Source organism: Engystomops pustulosus, chromosome 5 (genome assembly GCF_040894005.1).
Source record: "Engystomops pustulosus chromosome 5, aEngPut4.maternal, whole genome shotgun sequence".
NCBI classification, from domain to species: Eukaryota; Metazoa; Chordata; class Amphibia; order Anura; family Leptodactylidae; genus Engystomops; species Engystomops pustulosus.
In genome coordinates, this window is record NC_092415.1 from 69,048,530 (window position 1) to 69,068,970 (window position 20,441).

The 20,441-nt window shown below is 37.2% G+C and overlaps 1 protein-coding gene across 2 annotated transcripts in view; it reads left to right on the forward strand.

Moving 5' to 3' along the window:
- Nucleotides 1-20,441, forward strand: part of DOK6 (docking protein 6) — a 329,352-nt gene that overhangs the window by 258,530 nt on the left and 50,381 nt on the right. For both annotated transcript variants that reach the window (XM_072152306.1, XM_072152307.1), the window contains exon 7: nucleotides 3,328-3,445. In XM_072152306.1, coding sequence (XP_072008407.1) covers nucleotides 3,328-3,445 — 118 coding nt within the window. The remainder of the gene's footprint in view (nucleotides 1-3,327; nucleotides 3,446-20,441) is intronic.

Below are 20,441 nucleotides of genomic sequence, written 5' to 3' on the forward strand. Positions count from 1 at the left end.
TTTAGGGCTCAGGCATACAGCAAATTCACCTCCATGCACTGCTGTATAAAAATATCATACAGAGGAATTGAAAATGAAAGTATATACAGGAACGTGATTACAGCTCAGTACAAAATGAAGCTTCAATATATAGTATTCACACTATAGCATTAGCTGTCCACGACGTGGTAAATTACAACTGTTACATCACCCTATTATTCCAGATTTCTCTTCCTACTTGTCTTTGTGTTTAGTCAGGCAGTATCTTTCCCAGTTGTGTTAGAAATATAAAAACATTAAATGAGCAGGAACATTTCTCACTAAAAAGAAATGGAGTGTATTCAGGCCAAATATAGGGTTTAGAATGCATTCTGCTCCGTTAATGCTGCCTGCCAGATGCTTCTATTCCCTTCTATAAAAGATTGTAAAGACTATTCCATAAAAGCTAAGTTTCTACTAATAAAAAATGCAAACCCCAAATCAGGAAACACATTGGAGCAGATTTATCAATCAGTCTGAAAGTCAGAATATTTCCAGTTGCCCATGGCAACCAATCACAGCTCAGCTTTCATTTTACAAGTGCTCATGAATATTTTAAAGGGAAGCTGTGATTGGTTTCCATGGGCAACTAGAAATATTCTGACTTTCAGACTGCTTGATAAATCTGCCCCATTGTGTAGCAAGTGGCATGATTTTATTTTCTTGTGTTTGCTTATGTAGATTAGTGTTTTTTCCCACTAAAGAGTTTTTCTTATTTTTATAAACATAATTTGTTGTTTAAAAGAAATAATAAACTTCAGTAAGAGAAACTGAAATTTAAAGTCCAACAAATCAACATAATGCAACACAAAGATTCACGCAATAAGCATTGCAGTTTACATACACAAGGATAATGATTAGAATAAGTTTAAGTGATTAAGGTTAAAAATACTGTATTTGAAAGTCTCAAAAATGTTAATATTTTTTATCAAAGGTGTTTACTACCTTTAAAATATTGATGCCCTTCCAATAGGATAGGTCAGTGGGAGCCTGGACCCACTCCAGTTTGTTTATAACGAAAAGTTGACGACTCTGTACTGTTCCTACTGCACAAAACATACTCGCACCTGGAACACAGCAAAACTTCAATAAGGAGCATGTTCTTCAACTTCTAAAGTGCCTTCAATACCATAGATACAGTCCAGATACAGGAAATGATGAGAGGCCTAATATGGACCCCAAGGTAATAAGAAAATAAAAGTTTGAATGAAGTTCACATCAAGACAGTGATCAGTAACATAGGAATGATGACAGTACAGTGCCCCTAACTAAGGTTATTAATATGAGGAGGAAGAGAGTGGTCCCAGAATCGATAGAAATCAAGGGGGAAGCTGTTGACCAGGTCAGTACATACAAATACCTGGGTGTGTACATTGATGACAGGTTGGACTGGAAGACAGACAGCGATGAGGTAGATAAGAAAGTGGTGTAAAGATTGGACCTTCTAGGGAAATTGAACTAATTTCAATATATCAATAAGATACTAAAAATATTCTACAAAACAACAATTGCAAGAACAATCTATTTTGCTGTCATCTGCTGGGGTTGATCCATTAAAGGAAAGGACAAAATTGGCTGAACAAAATTTTTTAAAGAGCCTAGGGCACAGTAAGGAACCGCTGCTTACCTTTGAGGAAACATGGTAACAGATGCCTGGCCACATTCAAGAACATTCAACTATGTGACTCACAAAAACAACATTCGACAGTACTCCAACTTGTAGTCAGTAACAGGCACTGAACTAGACCCATCACCTGCCACACCCAAAGGGACCTGTTCTTTTTTGTTAATTTGTTAATTTTTTGTGTTTAATGTAATTTAATTACTTTATGCATAGAGCTGAACAGTACAAAATAATTACCCAAACAGGAAACTCAGCTCTGTTTTTGTGTAGTTGCCAAGTCCACTGTGTTGCCATGATTCAGGAATAGCTAAAAGAATGGGGTTATCAAATCCCCAGACAATCCAAAATTGAAATGGACAGGGCAAATGTGTTCCCTTCTGCATTTTATATCATGGTCTTTTATGGCTGTTAGGTGTATTATGGCAAAAAGTACTATTTTGTAAAAATCGAAATTATTTACAAAGGTGCCATTTGTGGGCCCCCTTAAAACTGGGCCCCCACTGAACTGCTACTTTTGAACTAAAGCATATAGCATATAGATAACACACAAATAAAGCACTGAAAAAAATCTTAAGTCAAATAAATTTCCCATTGATTCCTAAAACTTTCTTCAAAAAGTGTGAATAACACAAATCAGGTTCAGACAGTCCCCGGGTTACATACAAGATCTGTATGTTCTGTAAGTTTGTTCTTAAGATGATTTTCTATGTGTAACTCCAGTAAAAAAAATGTTTCCCCTGTGACAATTGGATTTTTTAGATTTTGGATTTTCATGTGAACAAGGATTATCAATAAAACTTCACTACAAAACCTCTGATACCTCTTGAAGTTGATCACTGCAGCTTGGGGGTAAAAGTTCAGTAAATTATCAGCACCCAGTGGTCCGTCTGTAACTAGGGGTAGTCTGTAAGTTAGGTGTCTTTAATGCCTGTAATACCCCAAAGTACAATAACACCAGTTATGAATATTCATGGTCTCCCTGCAACATACTGCACCTGGTTAGGAGGCAAGAAATGAAATCTTTACAGAAGATGAGAACGTCTATATATTTATAGAACGGATGAAAGGATGAAGTGGCCATGAGCCATGCTGCAATTAGACAACCTGTTATTCCACCTATGAATCATTGTATTAGAATACATTTTATGTGCACTAACAGGAGCATTTCTATTCACCCTATTCTAAATATCTGAAAAATATGTTTATTTGCTAAATATTTTTTCTGCATCTTGTCAACTCCCAGGCTACTTTGCCATATACCGTAAGACCTGTCAGCAGATAATTATGCGCTCTTCCTTTAAAGCATTTTAAGCCACTTTTCCAAACAGAACACTTCTATCCCTCAGATATACCCAAAGTTGACTTAATGTCTCTGGATTCTGTCACTTAAAGACTTGCGACTCCAGAGAGATGAGGGATTATATTAATTTGCATTTAAAATATGGAATAGTAATGACTGTGCACTGGGTTCGGAGGAATCAGCCTCTGCTAAGATGGGAAAATATGAAGTGTAGAACCATTATTTAACCTGCCTGTTAAGTAAATGTGCTGGGCTGACATCTGTTGGCTTACATGTTCTGCTGATATTTCTTTGTCTGGTTTATTTGGTTTTTCGAACTATTATTAACTTGTTAAATGTTGTATTTTATTTTGTACAAGTGTAATGCATTATTTTTGCATTTCAGCTGCAGACTAATTTGGCTGAACCGATGACATTGTCCAAGTCCATATCCCTTCCTCGAAGTGCGTACTGGCATCATATCACCAGACAAAACAGCGTTGGTGAAATTTACAGCTTACAAGGCAAGTGGTTTCAAAATAAAACATTGTGCCTCTAAGTTTATTTCATGCTGAGCAAGACTCATTCAAATTGCCTTTTTTCTTTTGGTTGCTTGTCTCCCTTTCTTTTCAATTTATCAGCTGTCATAAACCTCTGTGGGAACTCTGCTTCTTGAAATTGGTATTTTTTGTTATCATTTTAGCAAGTGATGGCAAATCACTGTGTATTCAGCTCAGGCAATTTAGAGGTGACTTTTTGAACTTTACAATGCAAATTGCTATCATCAAAATATCTGTTTATATCATGCTTTTATGCTGTGCCTCCTGATGAGATCTTTAGATGTTACAAAATCGGATATTCTGATTTCCATAAAGTGGACAAATGTAATTTAATGCTTATTTGTAGGATCTTTGCTTCGAATGATATGCAAGACATAGGGATATATTCGGTATTCATTCGTATGAACCACATACTGTGGCAGCCATTTAAATAATGATCCTTAGCCTCAGTCCCCTATATCTGAAAACCTAAAAATTACATTTTCGTATGCCTGTGTGAAGATTTATCTCTACAGTACATATGCTTCGAGTTAACAAGCATGTATGTGTATATTATTTAGCTAGAATAAACTGTGCTGGTAAGATTATGACACAAATCACATAAAGCACAAGTCATAGAACCACATTTGTACTGTAATTTAATATAAAGTTTATTGAAAAGGGATTACACTGATTATGCTGCTGCTGGAACATGTTGTTTCTGTGATGTCATTGCTGAAAATACTGGTAGGTAAACAAACATGGGTAGAACATTGGAGCCGAATAATATTCAACTGATAATGCTTTTTCATTTTAGTTTGTAACATTTTTATTTGACTTTAGACAACACCTAAAATCCCTTAAAGGGGTATTCCAGGAATCAGCATAATTCATATACAAGTGGGCACTGAAAATATAAGCTAATGTGTAATTAGTTGTTATTTAAAATTTTGCTCCCCTTAGCAGAAAATGCTGATGACATACACAGTGATGAAGAATTAAAATGCTACTGGCCCTTTAATCAGTCCGTTAATTTCCTCCGCGCGGTCCGTTGCAGGACAGAAGATGGCTGCTGGTCACATGTCCACATCACATGTCCTGCACCTGCCTGGGCAAGGTCATGTCACCACCACTATGTTAGGCTGTAGTCGGTTGGTTGCAGTGCAGCCAGTATGGCCAGTGTTGTGGTGATGGCAGTTACACATCATTACTATGGTAACAGAGCAAGAAAACCTGTTAGATCATCACTGGGAGCAGAGCATAAGTGGTAGGAGGAGTTACTGAGAACTAAAGGATCATGGAACTTGTAGTTTCCAGTGGCAGCCATCTTAGTGATAACTCCACCTACTTTAGAGAGGCCATAAATTTTGTAAATCATAAAATCAAATTATTGAAGCTCCGTTTTGTGACTAATGACATTGAGTATTGTTGCATTCATTTATTTATATCATCATGGGTTGTTGTGTCAGACGTTCATATTCCCGGAATACCCCTTTAATGATTTGTGTTACAGTGCAGCACCCTTAGGACTATACAGGCGGTCCCCTACTTAAGAACACCTGACTTACATACGACCCCTAGTTACAAACGGACCTCTGGATGTTGGCAATTTACTGTACTTTAGCCTTAGGCTACAATAAACAGCTGTAACAGTTATCACAGGTTCTAATGACAATCCAACATTTTTAAAATCCAATTGTCACAGAGACCAAAAAAAATTTGGCTGGGGGTTACAATGATAAAGTATACAGTTCCGAATTACATACAAATTCAACTTAAGAACAACCTACAGTCCCTATCTTGTATATAACCCGGGGACTGTAGTGTAGTTCATTGTAAGAGCAATCAGAACCCCTAGGGTTCAAACACTTTAGACTAGGGGCCTAAATAAACAATTTATAAAACAATAATGGAATTATAAAAATTCAAATGACCCCTTTTCCCTAAAACGCACAAATAAATAAATAAAATCAATTGTAAACATGTCAAGTACAGAATCTACTCCATACAAAATTGCCAGATCTATTCATATGAAAATAATTATATGATATGGTGAGCACTGTAACATAAAAATATTTTTATGTCATAAACACCACCCATAAACACTTGAAGAAAATGTAAATAAAAAAATCACAGAACACCAAAAATTGTATTACTCAAAAGCTCAGTAAAAAGTGTGAAAATGGTGCTGATGTCAGAATATGAAGAGAGGAGGACATTTTTTCAAAACATTTAGATTTTTAGTATTAAGTGTTGAAACATAAGCATAAACCATATATACTTGAGTATAAGCCTAGTTTTTTAGCACAAAAAATGTGCTGAAACCCCAAACTCGGCTTATACTCGAGTAAAAAAAATATATCAAAACTCACCTTTCTGGCTTACCCCACTGCTAGCTGTATACTGGGGCAGGGGGCTGGCTATATACTGAGTCAGGGGGCAGGTGTTAGCTATATACTATGGGGCAGGGTCCGGCAGGCTATATACTGGGAAGGCTGTGACCAATGCATTTCCCACCCTCAGCTTATACTCGAGTCAATAGGTTTTCCCAGGTTTTTGTGGTAAAATTAGGGGCCTCAGCTTATACTTGGGTCAGCTTATACTCGAGTATATACGGTAGTTATTAGTTATCATTAAACTGTCTCAAAAAATTAAGAGTATGCAACAATTGGACTGTAAATAACAAGCCCTTTACTTATCAAAAAATAAAGATAAGTATAGGCTGTTAGAATGAGGCAAGCAAAAAATCTAAATAGAAAATGGAAAAGAATATAATTTTTTAATGTGTTTATATTTTGTAAGCAGTGCATGTTGTGCTAAATAGTAAAGCACAGAACCCTATTTATTAGTTACATTCCTAAATTTTAAAATTAAATGTATTTTTTAAATTTTTTTATAGTTGCCACACTCTTTTAAAATGAGAGAGCAAGTTATTGTATAGTGAGTAATGACATCTAGTGAGATGCTAAAGCATACCATCCCAAAATACTACAGTGCACAAAACTTGATATTTCATACTCACCATATCCACACTAGCAGTACCAAAGGCACTTATATGACGCAGTAGTCAAAAATTTGAATAGAAAGCGCTGATCTCTAACTTAAATAGGTTGTCCAATTTCCTCAAATAAAACTTATTGTTTACCGTATATACTCGTGTATAAGCCAAGTTTTTCAGCACTGAAAAACGTCCCCTCGGCTTATACGCAAGTCTATTACAAAACCAAAAAAAACTCAATTCAAAAAAATAACCCACTTAAAAAAAAAAAACCTATATACTCACCCTCCAATGTCGGCACGGCTCCCCGATGTCGGCGCGGCTCCCGTCATAGATGCACCTGCTGGAAGAAAACATGGCTGCGTCAATGACGGAAGAAAGAAGAGGAGCCACAGGGAACAAAGAAGACGAGACGCGCCGACATCGAAGGGTGAGTATATAAGTTTATTTTTTTTTAAGTGCTGTGGGCTGGCTGTATACTACTGGGGGCAGGCTGGCTGTATACTACTGGGGACTGACAGGCTGTATACTACTGGGGGCAGGCTGGCTGTATACTACTGGGGACTGACAGGCTGTATACTACATGAGGGCAGGCTGGCTAAATACTACATGGGGGCAGGTTGGCTGTATACTACATGGGGCAGGCTGGCTGTTTACTACTAGGGGTAGGCTGGCTGTATGCTTCTAGGGGCTTGCTAGCTAAATACTACTAGGGGCTGGCTGGCTGTATACTACTGGGGGCTGGCAGGCTGTAAACTACTGGGAGCTGGCTGACTATATACTACTGGGGGCTTGCTGGCTATATACTGGTATACGAGGGGAGGCTGGAACCAATGCATTTCCCACCCTCAGCTTATACTCGAGTCAAATGTTTAGTTTTTCCCAGTTTTTGATGGTAAAATTCGGGGTCTCGGCTTATACTCGAGTATATACGGTATATGATGAAAAGATATTCAATTTTCCAATACACTTTCTGCATCCATTTCTTGCTTGCTTTCTAGAGCTCTGCTTGCTGTAATTCAATAGGAGGTTTCATAGTTTATTTCTGTGCCTACTTTTGTAATTGTTTACAAGCACTTGCAGTTTTTCCTACCTTTGGCTCATGGAATGGTTCTAGGTCTTATAGAACCCCAAGATATGTGCATCTAAAGTCAGACTCCTTAAAATTTATCAGTAACTTAAATTCTTTCAACAACTTTTTCTATAAATGTTTTTTTACTAAAATGACTACTATGTGTATGTTTTCTTATTGCTGACATATTAACAGGGAATCTACATATATCACCACAGTGTTTGTTATATCACTAAATGTATTAATAATGACTTGGAGAATAGCCAGTAAGACAAAAGAATTTGATCCAGGACTACATGTGATTCTTAATCACTGATAACCGGTCCTCTGTGTAGCTTGCTAGAAGGTACAATGCCAGACACTTTATAAATATAATTACTAGTACAGAATCTACTTTATAATTAGAATCCTCCTCATACTTATCGCTGATGCTGAACTAAGACTATGGAGAATACTTCTAGTATAAGTGGTTCATCAACAACGATGAACCCTTATACCACTTATCCATTTTTTAAATTCTTTGTTTAACCACTTAGGGAAAATAGACTACAATGCAATTTGTTGGGACACAGGTTACATACAATATTGTATTGCATGTAGAATAGTAGTTCAAGTATTGAGAAGCTTTAAAAAAAAACTGTGCATATTAGTAATAGCATTATTGGAGAACTCCCCCACATTTTAATTTTTTTACAAAAAACCTAGAAACAGAACAACCTCCACAGAAAAATACAGAAGGATAGAACATATAAAGGAATCAGCTGGAAAGAAGAGTGGAATGGGGGTATACAGAAGGCCTTTAAACTCACAGTGATCAAATAGTTTCACTACTTGAATTGTCCCTTTTTGCCCTTAAAGGGTATTCCCATCTCGGCATTCACATTTGATTTAATTAATTTGCTATATATAAACATTTCTTCAATTAGATTATATTAAAAAAAATGTTCCTGTGTGAAGATAACTTCTCATAAATTTAGTCATGTTGTCCCTTAGAAACAAGATTGCTTCTTCGGATACAACCACCCTGTACTCTGGCAGCAGTGGCCAGACATGTGCTATTAAATCTTGTCTGACCTCCTTAATTCAGTGCTTATTACCACATGATGGCTGTAGGACATGCAGTAAGTCCAAGACATTTCATATACAAAAACTTGTTGTTTCTTTGGGCAATAACTCCTGCAGAGGTGGTTGTATCCAAGGACACAGTCTTCTTTCTAAGGGACCAAATGACCAAATTTATGAGAAATTATCTTCACACAGGTAAAAAAAAATGTATTAACATATAATTGAAGAAATGTATGTATATGGCAGATTCATTAAATTGAATGCCCATAGGAGAATACGCCTTCAAGAGATTTTGTAAGTTCTTTCTTCCATACAATTTAATATTTGCATACCTTTCACACAATCAACTAACCAAACTAAGACTGGTTTCTTTTGGACTACATATTTGTACTGAATTTTTCATAGCAAACATTTGTAACATATTGAAGGTATGGCATAGACTTAAATGTGCTGGCTTAGACCTGCCAGAAAGATCTGTCAGAATTTCTTAATTTGTGGATATTCTGTCAGAATCAACACATCTCAAACAGTTGTCAGAAATACGGGAGAAGCATCTTTTTTTAAACAGCCTGCACCAACATGTACAAATAATTTACTTTTGTTTTATCTAGTATACATGGAGACCATGCACCCATTCCCATTCTAGATGTTTTTACAGGGCTCATCAAGATTTCTAAAAGCCTTTCCTGCAATCTGATATGTTTGGTGAGTTGACCATTGTGTCTTCTTAAATGCCATAAATTCTGTCTTTTTCCTAGTTTAGGGATAAAAGGAAGGACCATATTGAAAACTATTAAAGGGGTTGTCCGAGTTTAAAAAAAAAACTATATGTGGCCGGGAGCGGGGTTACTAAAACAATAAAGCTGTACTCACCTCCCGGTGCCCTCCCGTATCCAGCCGGCCGTGGCCGGGTACGCCTATCCGTCCCTATACACTGCATTGTGTATGGGGACCGGAAGGTTGTCGCATCCGGCCGAAAGCTGAATCCAGCGCTGCTCCGGCGGCCATGTTTGTTTACATGGCCCCCGGACCGGAGCGACAGCAGCGCTGGATACGGGAGGGCACCGGGAGGTAAGTACAGCTTTATTGTTTTAGTAACCCCGCTCCCGGCCACATATAGTTTTTTTTTTAAACTCGGACAACCCCTTTAAGGCTGCCCCAAAATCTTGGCAGACGTCAACACTGTTAAACCTAAAGTCCTTTACCAAAATATTGAACAGCTATAAGCTCTTCTGTGGGTAAACTTGAGAAGTCTGAAATTGTAAGCATACTGTAGGCAAAAGACCAATAACAGGGCTAGAGCGTGGGTGAAGGATGCCTCTGGTCTCTCTTCCCACACTTCTGATGCACTGGAAGATGTATTGTATTGTAGACTTATATTTACAGGTCTTGTTGCCCTATGTAGTAAGCATGAACACACTCTTAGTAAACAGGTGTTATTATGATATGCGTGTTTCTGAGAAATAATTTGGTCAGTGGCAGCAAGGAAGATCAAGACTGCTGATAAGTTAAATAGATGTGGCTTCAAAGTGAAGTACTTAACACGGGGGACTTCAGTTACCCTGATATTGATTGAGGGACAAAAACCTGCAGTTCCTTCAAAGCTAGCAGGTTTTTCTAAAAAAAGACAATTACCTGTGGCAACTATTTCTGGAGCCAACAAGAGGGGGGGGGGGGGGTCACTGCTGGAAATTCACAGCGTTACAGTAGCAGAGATAATACAAAGAGTACAAACAATAATCGAACAATAATATTTAGGGATGATTGGCAGTTTGATATTCAGTCTCTGGATGGAACCTGCTAGGACTAGTTACATGGGGGGCACAGGTTACAGGATGGCAGCTATTCTCCATAATTGATTTCAACTTACACAGTGTCCTCCCCAAAGCTACCACCTGCACTGTGTCAAGAGGCTCCCCCAGGACAGAGACGGCTTTCCTAATATGTTTGTCCAGTATGCTCCTCTACCTTATTGAGATGCTGCTTCCCCAACAGACTACACCAAAGAAGATGGCTGATGCCACTACAGAGTTGAAGAAGGTCTTAAGAAGTGCCCCCTACACTCAGAATGCCATCAGCCTCCTCAGCAGGTGTAGCCTGCTCTGACCCTTCCTGTGAAGTGCATTTATGTTCTCTGCCCACTCCAGTTTAGTGTTGAGGAGGACACCCAAATACTTGTAGGACTTCACTGCCTCAATGTCCATCCCCTAGATAACCACTGGTTGAGAAGGAGGACTGTGCTTACGAAAGTCCACCACTATTTCCTTGGTTTATTAATCCTAAAGTGGATTTGCTGGCACCAGACCACAAATTTCCGGATCAGTTCTTTGTACTCCCTGTTGTTCTCACCTGTAATGAGGCCTACTATTGCAGAGTCATCAGAGAACTTCTGGAGGTAGGTGCTAGTTGAATTGTACCTGAAGTCTGCTGCCAGAACTGTACCTTGAGGTGCACCTGTACTACTCATCACAGTGTCCGACACACAGTCCCCGGCTCTCACATACTGAGGTCGCTTTGTGAGGTAGTCTAGGATCCATCTAGATCCAGTTTGTCCCTTAGTAGCCCTGGCTGTATAGCACTGGAGAAAGCAAAGAACATTATTAGCACAGTGTTCCCAGGTTTCTCAAGGTGAGAAAGAGTTCGATGTAAAAGGTGGACGATGGCATCATCTACACCTATAGAGAAACTATAGGGGGTCCATAGATGAGCTCACTAGAGGGCAGAGATGAGTGAGAACCAACCTCTCGTAGATCTTCATCAAACGGGATGTTAATGCCACTGGTCTGTAGCTGTTGAGGTTAAATGGGTGAAGTGTTTTTGGAACTGGTACCACACAAGATATTTTCCACAGTTATGGTACCCTTCCCAACTTCAGGCTCATGTTGAACAAATGTGCAATAATACCACAAAGCTGATCACCACAGGTCTTGAGTAGTCTTTCACTGATACCATTTGGACCTGCAGCCTTGCCCACTTTGAGTCTTTTCAGCTCTCTTCTCACCTGGACACTTCTTATGATCACACTGCAGTGTGATGACTGACAGCTGGTGTGAATGATCTGGAGATGAGGTTTAACAACAGGGGATCTAGTGTGGAGGAGACAATAGAATAGTTTCCTGATTACATGGACTCATGTTGTTTCGGGAAGCCTGTAAGATTGGAGGGGCAGCTGAGTGATCAAACCTATTGAAAGCATGGATTAAGTTCATTAACCCACTCCTTATCTGCTGTAAGCTGAGAGACAGGCTGTCTGAGACCAGATATTGATTTGAGACATTTCCGACCCCACTGATGTTTTACTGTTTCATCCGCTCCTCTATATTCCTCTTGTATCTGGATTTCCCCTCCCTTATTTGTCACCTCAGCTCCAGGGTTTGTTGTTGGAGAAGCATCTCACCATTTTTGTGGGTACCATGTTCTTTATACAGAAAATAATATTGTCCATTATGTAGTCTGTTAGGCCATCAATGTTATCCCCATAAGAATCCTGCAGTTCTTGCCATACAGTTGTGTTGAAACAATCCCTCAAAGCCCTTCAGCCTCCGCAGACCATATCCTCGCTGTGTGGATGACAGCTTATTTTCTTTACATACAAGGGGTAAATACACAGGGCATAGTTGCACCAGGTTATGATCCACTCTTCCCAGGGTTGGTAGGGCTGATGTCTTATATGCCTCCCTCATGTTGGCAAAAAACAGGTCCAGTGTTTTATTTTCCCTTGTGTGGCAGGATACATACTGTGTGAAATTTGACAATGCAGATGTTAGAGAAAGGTGGGTAAAATCTCCAGACTCCAGAAAGAGGGTCTCGGGGTGCAGTGTCTGCAGCCAGCTCAGCACAGCTTTCAGGACCTCACAGGCAGTATCAGCATCTGTAGAGAGGGGCATATAAGCATCTAAGGCAATGACATATGATATTTCCCTTGGCAGATAAAATAGTCTCATACTCATACCTAACAGTTCAATGTCTTTACAGCACGTTTGCTCCTTAATTGTAATTTGCCTGGAGTCACACTATCTCTCATTCACAAATATCGCAAGGGTCCATATCCAAGTCCTTAGTCCACAGTTCACTCTCTCAAGTAGAGTAATAGAAGTAAAAAAAAAGTAAGAATTAGAAAGAATAAGCTCATAGGTGAGTAAGAACTGCTGTAACAGGCTGTCACCCCATGTGGCGCCTAGAAAAAGCATAAGAAAAGATAAAAGGAAAAGTCAATGTGGTTTACTGGTACTGTAAGCAATACGCAAGAAAGATAAGGCATTTAAGGTGCTAAAATGCAAAGGTAGTGATGAGGCCTTACAAGACTATAGAGAGAAAAAAATAATTCTAATCCGCAATTTTTTTCAAGTATATAAATTATAAGAAACTAAAAACAGAGAGTGTGGGCCCTCTAAGGAATAACTTGAGGGTCATGGTGGAGGGAGAGGAGGAAAGGGCCCATCTATTGAATGTTGCCTTCTCAACTATATTTACACAGGAAAATCCCATGGTGGACATTATGAGAAATAATGTAAATTGTCTTGGAATGTTCACAGTTTAACCCAGGAAGAGGAATGGTGCCACCTCACAACCACTAAAATAGACAAATCACCAGGCTCAGATGTTATACACCCCTGGCTACTGCATAAACTATGTACCATAATAGACAGTAATATTTGAAGTTTCCTTGAGGACTTTTTATGTTCCACAGGACTGCTGCATAGCAAATGTGGTGCCATTATACAAAATAGGATCAAAAAACGATCCTGGAAACTACAGACTTGTGAGTCTAACTTCTGTTGTGGGAAAATATATTTGGGCTTTGTTACAGATGCTATCCTCACATATCTCGCTGTACATAACCTTATAACCCAGAATCAGCATGGGTTTATGAAGGATCAGTCATGTCAGACTAATCAAACTAATAGCAAATAGCATTGGTTGATCAATTGGAGGAACAAGTAATTGCCTTCTCTACCTGCCTCTTTGTGATATGCACATATTTTTCAAGCTAAACAATACATAGTGATATCCTTGAGAATTTTGAACAATGTTTTCTTTTCAGAAGGGCCTTGACTATTTGTTATACCTTAACCCCTTCTGGTTGAAGCCATTTTAGAGCTTTAGGACTAGGCCTGATTTTTCTATGTTTGCCCTGTGTCATTATATTTTCTCATCACACATTGTACTTCAAAGTAATAGAAACATTTTGATATCATTTGTGTTTAGTTATGAAAAAAATGGAAATTTGGCAAATATTTCTAAAAAATTATTCATTTTCAAAGTTCAAAATATTCTGTTTTCTGGCAGATAGTCATGGCACCCAAGTAACTTTATAATTAACATTTCCCAAATTTCTTTTTAATATCGGCATGTATTTTATGCATCTTCTCTCTTTTCAAGGTTGTCAAACCTTTAGGTTTTTCACAGGGGTTAAAATAAAATGGAGGTGTAATTTACAAGCTGTAATTTGTTTTAGACAGTTCATTAATTTTGGCAAAAAATGAAACCATCACAAAGTATTAAATAATAAAAAACTCCATAAAGTTTGATACCCAATTTCTCCTGTGTATAAGGTTTTTTTTGTGGATGAGGTCCACTTTTTAGGTACATCATTTATGAGCTAATAATCGGATTTTATTAACTCTTTTTGTTGATGGTTAAAAAAAATCATTAATTCTTGTTTATTGCTTTTAGTATTTTTTTCCCAGAAGTTCACCGTACCATAAAAATAATGTGTTATCTTTATTCTATGGGTCATCACTATTACGGCAATACCTCATTTATATAGCTTTTTCATGGTTCACTTGCAGAATATAGAACTCATTTTGAGAGAAATTTGCTTGTTTTTGTTATTAATCTGCATAACATTTATATTTTTTATATAGAGCTGTTTTAGAGCTTACTTTTTGCAGGACAAGCTTTACTTTTTCCTGGTATCATGTCAGGTAAATATTACTTTTTGATCACTTTTTATGCTGTTATTATGCGGTCAGATGTGAAAATTTCATAATTTTTGTGAGGGTTTTTTTGCGTTTTTTACGGCATTCCCCATATGGGTTCAGTGACAATTGTACAGGTTGTGATAGATGTGGTGATACCCAATATGTTGTGTTTTTTTGGTGATTTTCACTATTCATTGTTGTATGGGATGGGACTTCAGGGGAATTTTATTCTTTTTTAATATATATTTTTTTTAATTATACTTTATTATCCCCCATTAGTAAACACTGAAATATTATTTTGTCATAGCACAACCCCTTTAAAAATACCTGCAAATGTCTGAATAGAAAAAGAGAAATTCTGCTGAAAATATAGATTCGTTTATGAAGACTTTTAAAATAACAGGAATGTTCTCAGTTAGCTTCTCAAAACAGTAGATAGATTGTAAAGAGCAGCAAAAGCATACTCATAAAACCTTCAAAAATATCATAATTATATTCTATCCGTTTAAAGTATTATTGATTCTTGAAAAATATAACTTGCCAAGTAAAGAAAATCATTTGGCTTCACCCCATAATTTTCCTGGAATGATTCATCCTATTTGAAGCCACAGTTCTTTATGATTATTGATGTTTCTGTTTTCACCTCTGCTGATCTATCTGCAGAATAGGTGTGATGTGCCTATACTTTACAGGAGGTAGATAAAGTATAATCCTATTTTTAGATCTCAACAGTTTATGCCAGGGTATTTGTCTGAATTTAGATTTCTGTGGGTTTTTTCACACATTTAAACCAGTTACTGAAACACATTTGGGCTGATATATTATTCCTTGTGTGGCAGTATTTGATATACAAGGCATTAAAAAGTTATTCTCCACTTTTCAGCCTTTTTGTGCTACCCACATTTTTAAAAATAAGGGTACTGATACAGGAGGTGGAACAAGCTGGACCAGGGGGACACTGTGAACAAACAAATTTACAATAACCTGTGAAGGAAAACTAGCACAGGTTATAGCTGAAATCCATGCCGGCCTGGAACTGTTGTAGATTCCAATGGTGATTCATGAGTGCTGCATCAGACTGACTGAATGGTCAGAATCCCTGTGCAATTCCAGTTGCACCAATTATTAAGACTTGCTCACAAATAATACATAGCCCCATTGTATTTTTTATTTGTGTTTCTTTTTCACCATACTTTCTGTGCATTAATACCTGTATTAGAATGCCTATTCTGCTTCAGTTTTATCTCAGACTTTTGCAAAGAAAATTAGAGAAATGCTTATTGCTGTCACATACACTGGGGAAATTGTATCTCAGTCACCTCTGAAAAGTATGAGGGTATTTAAATAAAAATAAGATCCCCACAAAGCAACTCCCAATAAATAAATGTATGGCCAATGAACATAGCACTGCTCTTGATTAATAAAGTTTTAACAAAACCTTAAAAGGGTAAAGACAAAAGAAAAAAACACATTTGTAAAAATGATTGAGAAATAAAATATGAACTGTTCTATAAAGATATTAGAAGACGGTTAATGTTTTGCCACTTCTGAGCAAAATTAAATACTCTCCAGATTATATTGAATCAGACCTAGACCCACAATCCACCTGCTCTTTGTACCAAAGTGAATGGAAAAATTGTTCTGTTTATTACAGAAGGTATAGAGCTTCTTGCTTGACAGAAAAAAAAATGAAAAATTTTAAACTGAAAAATGCCAAGGACTGGAAGATGAGATGAGCTGAATCATGTCAGACTTAATTGACAACTGAGCTGGTAAAACTCTGGTAAACTACTTTTTGAGAACTATGATATGTCCTTGATTGAAATTATGTACTGAAGGAGGGACAACTTTTTCAGCATTGTGTATTTTTTTCTTAAGCATTATATTTTTATTATAATTTGAGATCAAAGTGTTTATTACCATAGAAAGGATGACATTGCAAATATTCGTTAGAGTGGTCATGGGTCACTAGTAAAATGTGAAAGGACAGTTAGCACCTAATAAACTAGTTTGACCTACTGTCTTGTTGTAAGATATATTTTCACTGAAATCATATTATGCACAATCCTCCTTCATTCAAAAATCAACTTTTAAAAGTATGCTAGTAAGTAGCAAGGACTGATACTGGACCAAATTCACTAAGGGAACTGAGTTCCAAACAATAGGAGAATGACATTGTTCAAGTATAAGAAAGAATAATGAGGGTAAAAACAAAAATCCCATAAGATCTGAAATGGCTCCCTTTCTTCCAAAAAGTCCTTAAATGCATAGCCACACAAGCTGGAGAAGTCCTGATAAATAATGTAAGTTATTTATTTGTTTTTTCACATTTTATTTAAAATGCATAAAACATTCATTATTTTTTAATGGTGTTCTAATGTGAAATGAAATCTAATAATCAAGTCCTTTCCATTCATTCAGTGCTCCGGGCAAGTTTAATCTGTTGCTCGTAGACTGAAAAGTTAGGTTGGCAGCTTTATTCATTAATAGCGGTAGTACTGACTGGCAGCCAATGTCAGGGGGAAAACAAACTGAAAATAGGTCCAACATTTTCTCACGAGGAGCTTGTGACAGATGGCTTTAATAAGGCTCTTCCTTTATATCAGATACCATAGATTGAGTGTGTCTGTAACATACAATATTCATTACTAATATTAACTATAAAACTATGTTAAAATATCCAGACAATTAACATTTCACTTTATTAATCAAAATAGTATATCTTTTAATCTAAAGAGAAAAAAGAAACGGTTTGATGACTCTCACTTATATTCAACACTGACTGTATATTCACAGACATTCAACACTGCCCAGGAAATAACAAGTGCCAGAAAAATGTCATTTTTGATATAAATAACATGTAGAAAACTGTTTTTTATTAGAGATTATACAAAAAAAAATTTAAAAACATTATTATGATGTTATATAACATAATAAAAGAACTAAACCTCTTTACAGGGAATCTGTCATCTCAAAACAGCACAATAAACCTTAAACAGTACTTTATACTTGACTGAACAGGTGTCCAAATGGCTTTATTATGATGGCTGGATATGGGACCTTTTTGGAAAAAAAGGTTTATTCCTTCTCTGGCATGGCACAGATAAAGTCCAGGAGGTGGGAAGTTCAGTTATCTTGTCAAGCTGCCTCCACATCCTCCCAGTTGTTCAGTCTCAGAACGCCACCCCTTCATTCCGCCCCTCAATTCAACATCACAATCAGTTTACTGCTGGTGTTGCGCATCCCCATCCGGCTTTACAGATGCACTACGCCGATATTGCCAATACTGTGCGCAGCACGTAGGTGAGTATGAGGTAGCCAGTCTCATGCTCATCCACTGTGTGCATGCTGGAGCATATCCGGAAGGCTCATACTCACTACGACCCTGTGCACAGTAGTGGAACATGCGCAATGCACCTGTAAAACCGGATGGGGATGCGCAGCGCTGTCGGAGCCGGTATTTGTAGAAGATTTTGTGATGTTTAATTGAATGGTGAAGTGGAGGGGTGATGTATTGAGGCTGAGCAGTTGAGAGTTTGAGGGAGTTTAGCAGTGCCTGAGCTCCCCTGCCTCCTTGACTTTATCTCTGTCATGCCAAGGGAAGAATAGAAGTAAATTTTTTTATGAAAAGGTCCCACATAGAACAATCATAATAGAAGCAATAGAAATGAAATATGTCACAGGAAATTTGGTCTTTGTAAGTTGGGAATGGGATTCTTTATTCTTATAAAGGATTGTGGGTTTTTTATATGCTTTGTAAATGTGTAAGTAATATAAAGGAGTGAGATGAATCAGTGACTTTTTTGCCATGTACAGTAAGGAAGCTTATGATAAGAGGCAACATGATATACTTTATGCAAAATTAATGGCTTTCATTTCTTGCAAGTTATAGAATGGTTCATCACGAATAAATGTATAGATGTTTAAAAGCATTAAAATTCAGCAAAGAGAGTATATGAGGTATAACAACCGCCTCCTAATACTGAACACTTCAAAGTGCATGAAAATGAATCATAGTATCATAGTATATAAGGCTGTAAAAAGACGCAAGTCCATCAAGTCCAACCTTTAAGAATTAAATAAATGTTTTATCCCCATAACCCGTGATATTTTTGCTCTCCAGAAAGTCATCCAGGCCTCTCTTGAACATGTACATAGAGTCCGCCATAACAACCTCCTGTGGCAGAGAGTTCCACAGTCTCACTGCTCTTACAGTAAAGAACCTTTGTCTATGGTGATGGTAAAATCGCCTCTCCTCTAGGCGTAGAGGATGCCCCCTTGTCCTGGTCACAGGCCTAGGTATAAAAAGATCTTTGGAGAGATCCTTGTACTGTCCGTTCAGGTATTTGTAGATTCTATAAATAAGAACATAATACATCCATTGTTACATATAATACACATGTAGGATACAGACCTAGAAGTGGTGGGGGTGGTGGGTTGGCCAAAATGTATTTTGCTAATACATTTTACATACAGTTTAGGGTACCTCTTGGTGAAACAAATGTTGGATGTTTTTTGTTTCCCCCTTTCAGTCTGCATCCTATTGTGTTTATTATATTGTTTTTCTATTAACTATGGTTGTATTTTGATTCCCTTTCATGCACTCTCTGATAGTTGGGCTTAGAGTAAGCATAGTCAGTAAGTCTTTGCTGCATATTGCAGCAAAGATTTACCAGTAACACCTCGAATGGTGTCAAAAAGATGGAGGCGGATGGGCCCCTGCCATCTTTTGGAGATTGTCGCTCCCCGTGATGTCATCAGGGAGCAGCGATCGGTTGCCATGACAGCCTCGGGACTTCCGAAGACCCAAGGCTGTCTGCATTTAACCCATTCATTACTATGTGCTAATTTCACATTGTAATGAATGAAGATGAAAATCTCCATATACAGCCATACAGTAGTATGGCAGTATATGTTAGTATCAATCAGACAACCAAGGGTTAAAGTACCGTAGGAGGTCTGAAAAATAGTAAAAATTAAAAATTATAATTAAAAAAAACTAAAAATTCAAATCACCCCCCTTTCCCTAGAACTGATATAAATATAAATAAACAGTAAAAATCACAAACACATTAGGTATCGCCTTGTCCGAAAATGCCTGATCTATCGAAATATAATAACGGTTTTTCACTGTGTTTAACCCTGTAACGGAAAATAGCACCCACATTTGAAAATGGCACTTTTTTGCCACTTTGAAAAATATAAAAAATTGTGATCAGAAGGTTGTACAGCCCTAAAAATGCTAACTATGAAAACATAATCAAAAGTATGAAAAAGTTATTAGCACCAAAAGATGGCAAAATCTAAAAAAAAATTTTATACAGAAGGTTTTAATTTTTGTAAATGTATGAAACCATTATAAAACCTATAAAAATTTGGTATCCCCGTGATCGTACTTACCCAAAGAATAAAGCAGACATGTCATTTAGGGTGCACAATGAAAGCAGTAAAATCCAAGCCCGCAAGAAAATGCGCAAATGCATTTTTCCACCAATTTCACTGCAATTGGAATTTTTTTCCCGCTTCCCAGTACACGGCATGGAAGAATAAATACCATCACTAAGAAGAGCAATTTGTTACACAGTAAACAAGCCATCACAGAGCTCTTTACGTGTGGAAAAAAAAAATAGAGATTTTTGATTGTGGGGAAAAATGGAAATGAAAAAACAAAAAAGAGCCAGGTCCTTAAAGGGTAAAATAATTAATAAATATGTATTAAATTATACGTGATTAAATCTGTCGTCTTCTTTTGGAAGTAATTTTGTTTATAGTGGATTATTGCGACCCTTTTTATGAACAGTGTGGTCATACATTTTTTGGATGAGTTATAGATAAGGAATAAGGAATAGAGAAGATTGTATTGTTATTATTAGTACAGTATACCAGTATAAGGCATAAGTTCTTTAGCAAGCCTAATAGGGT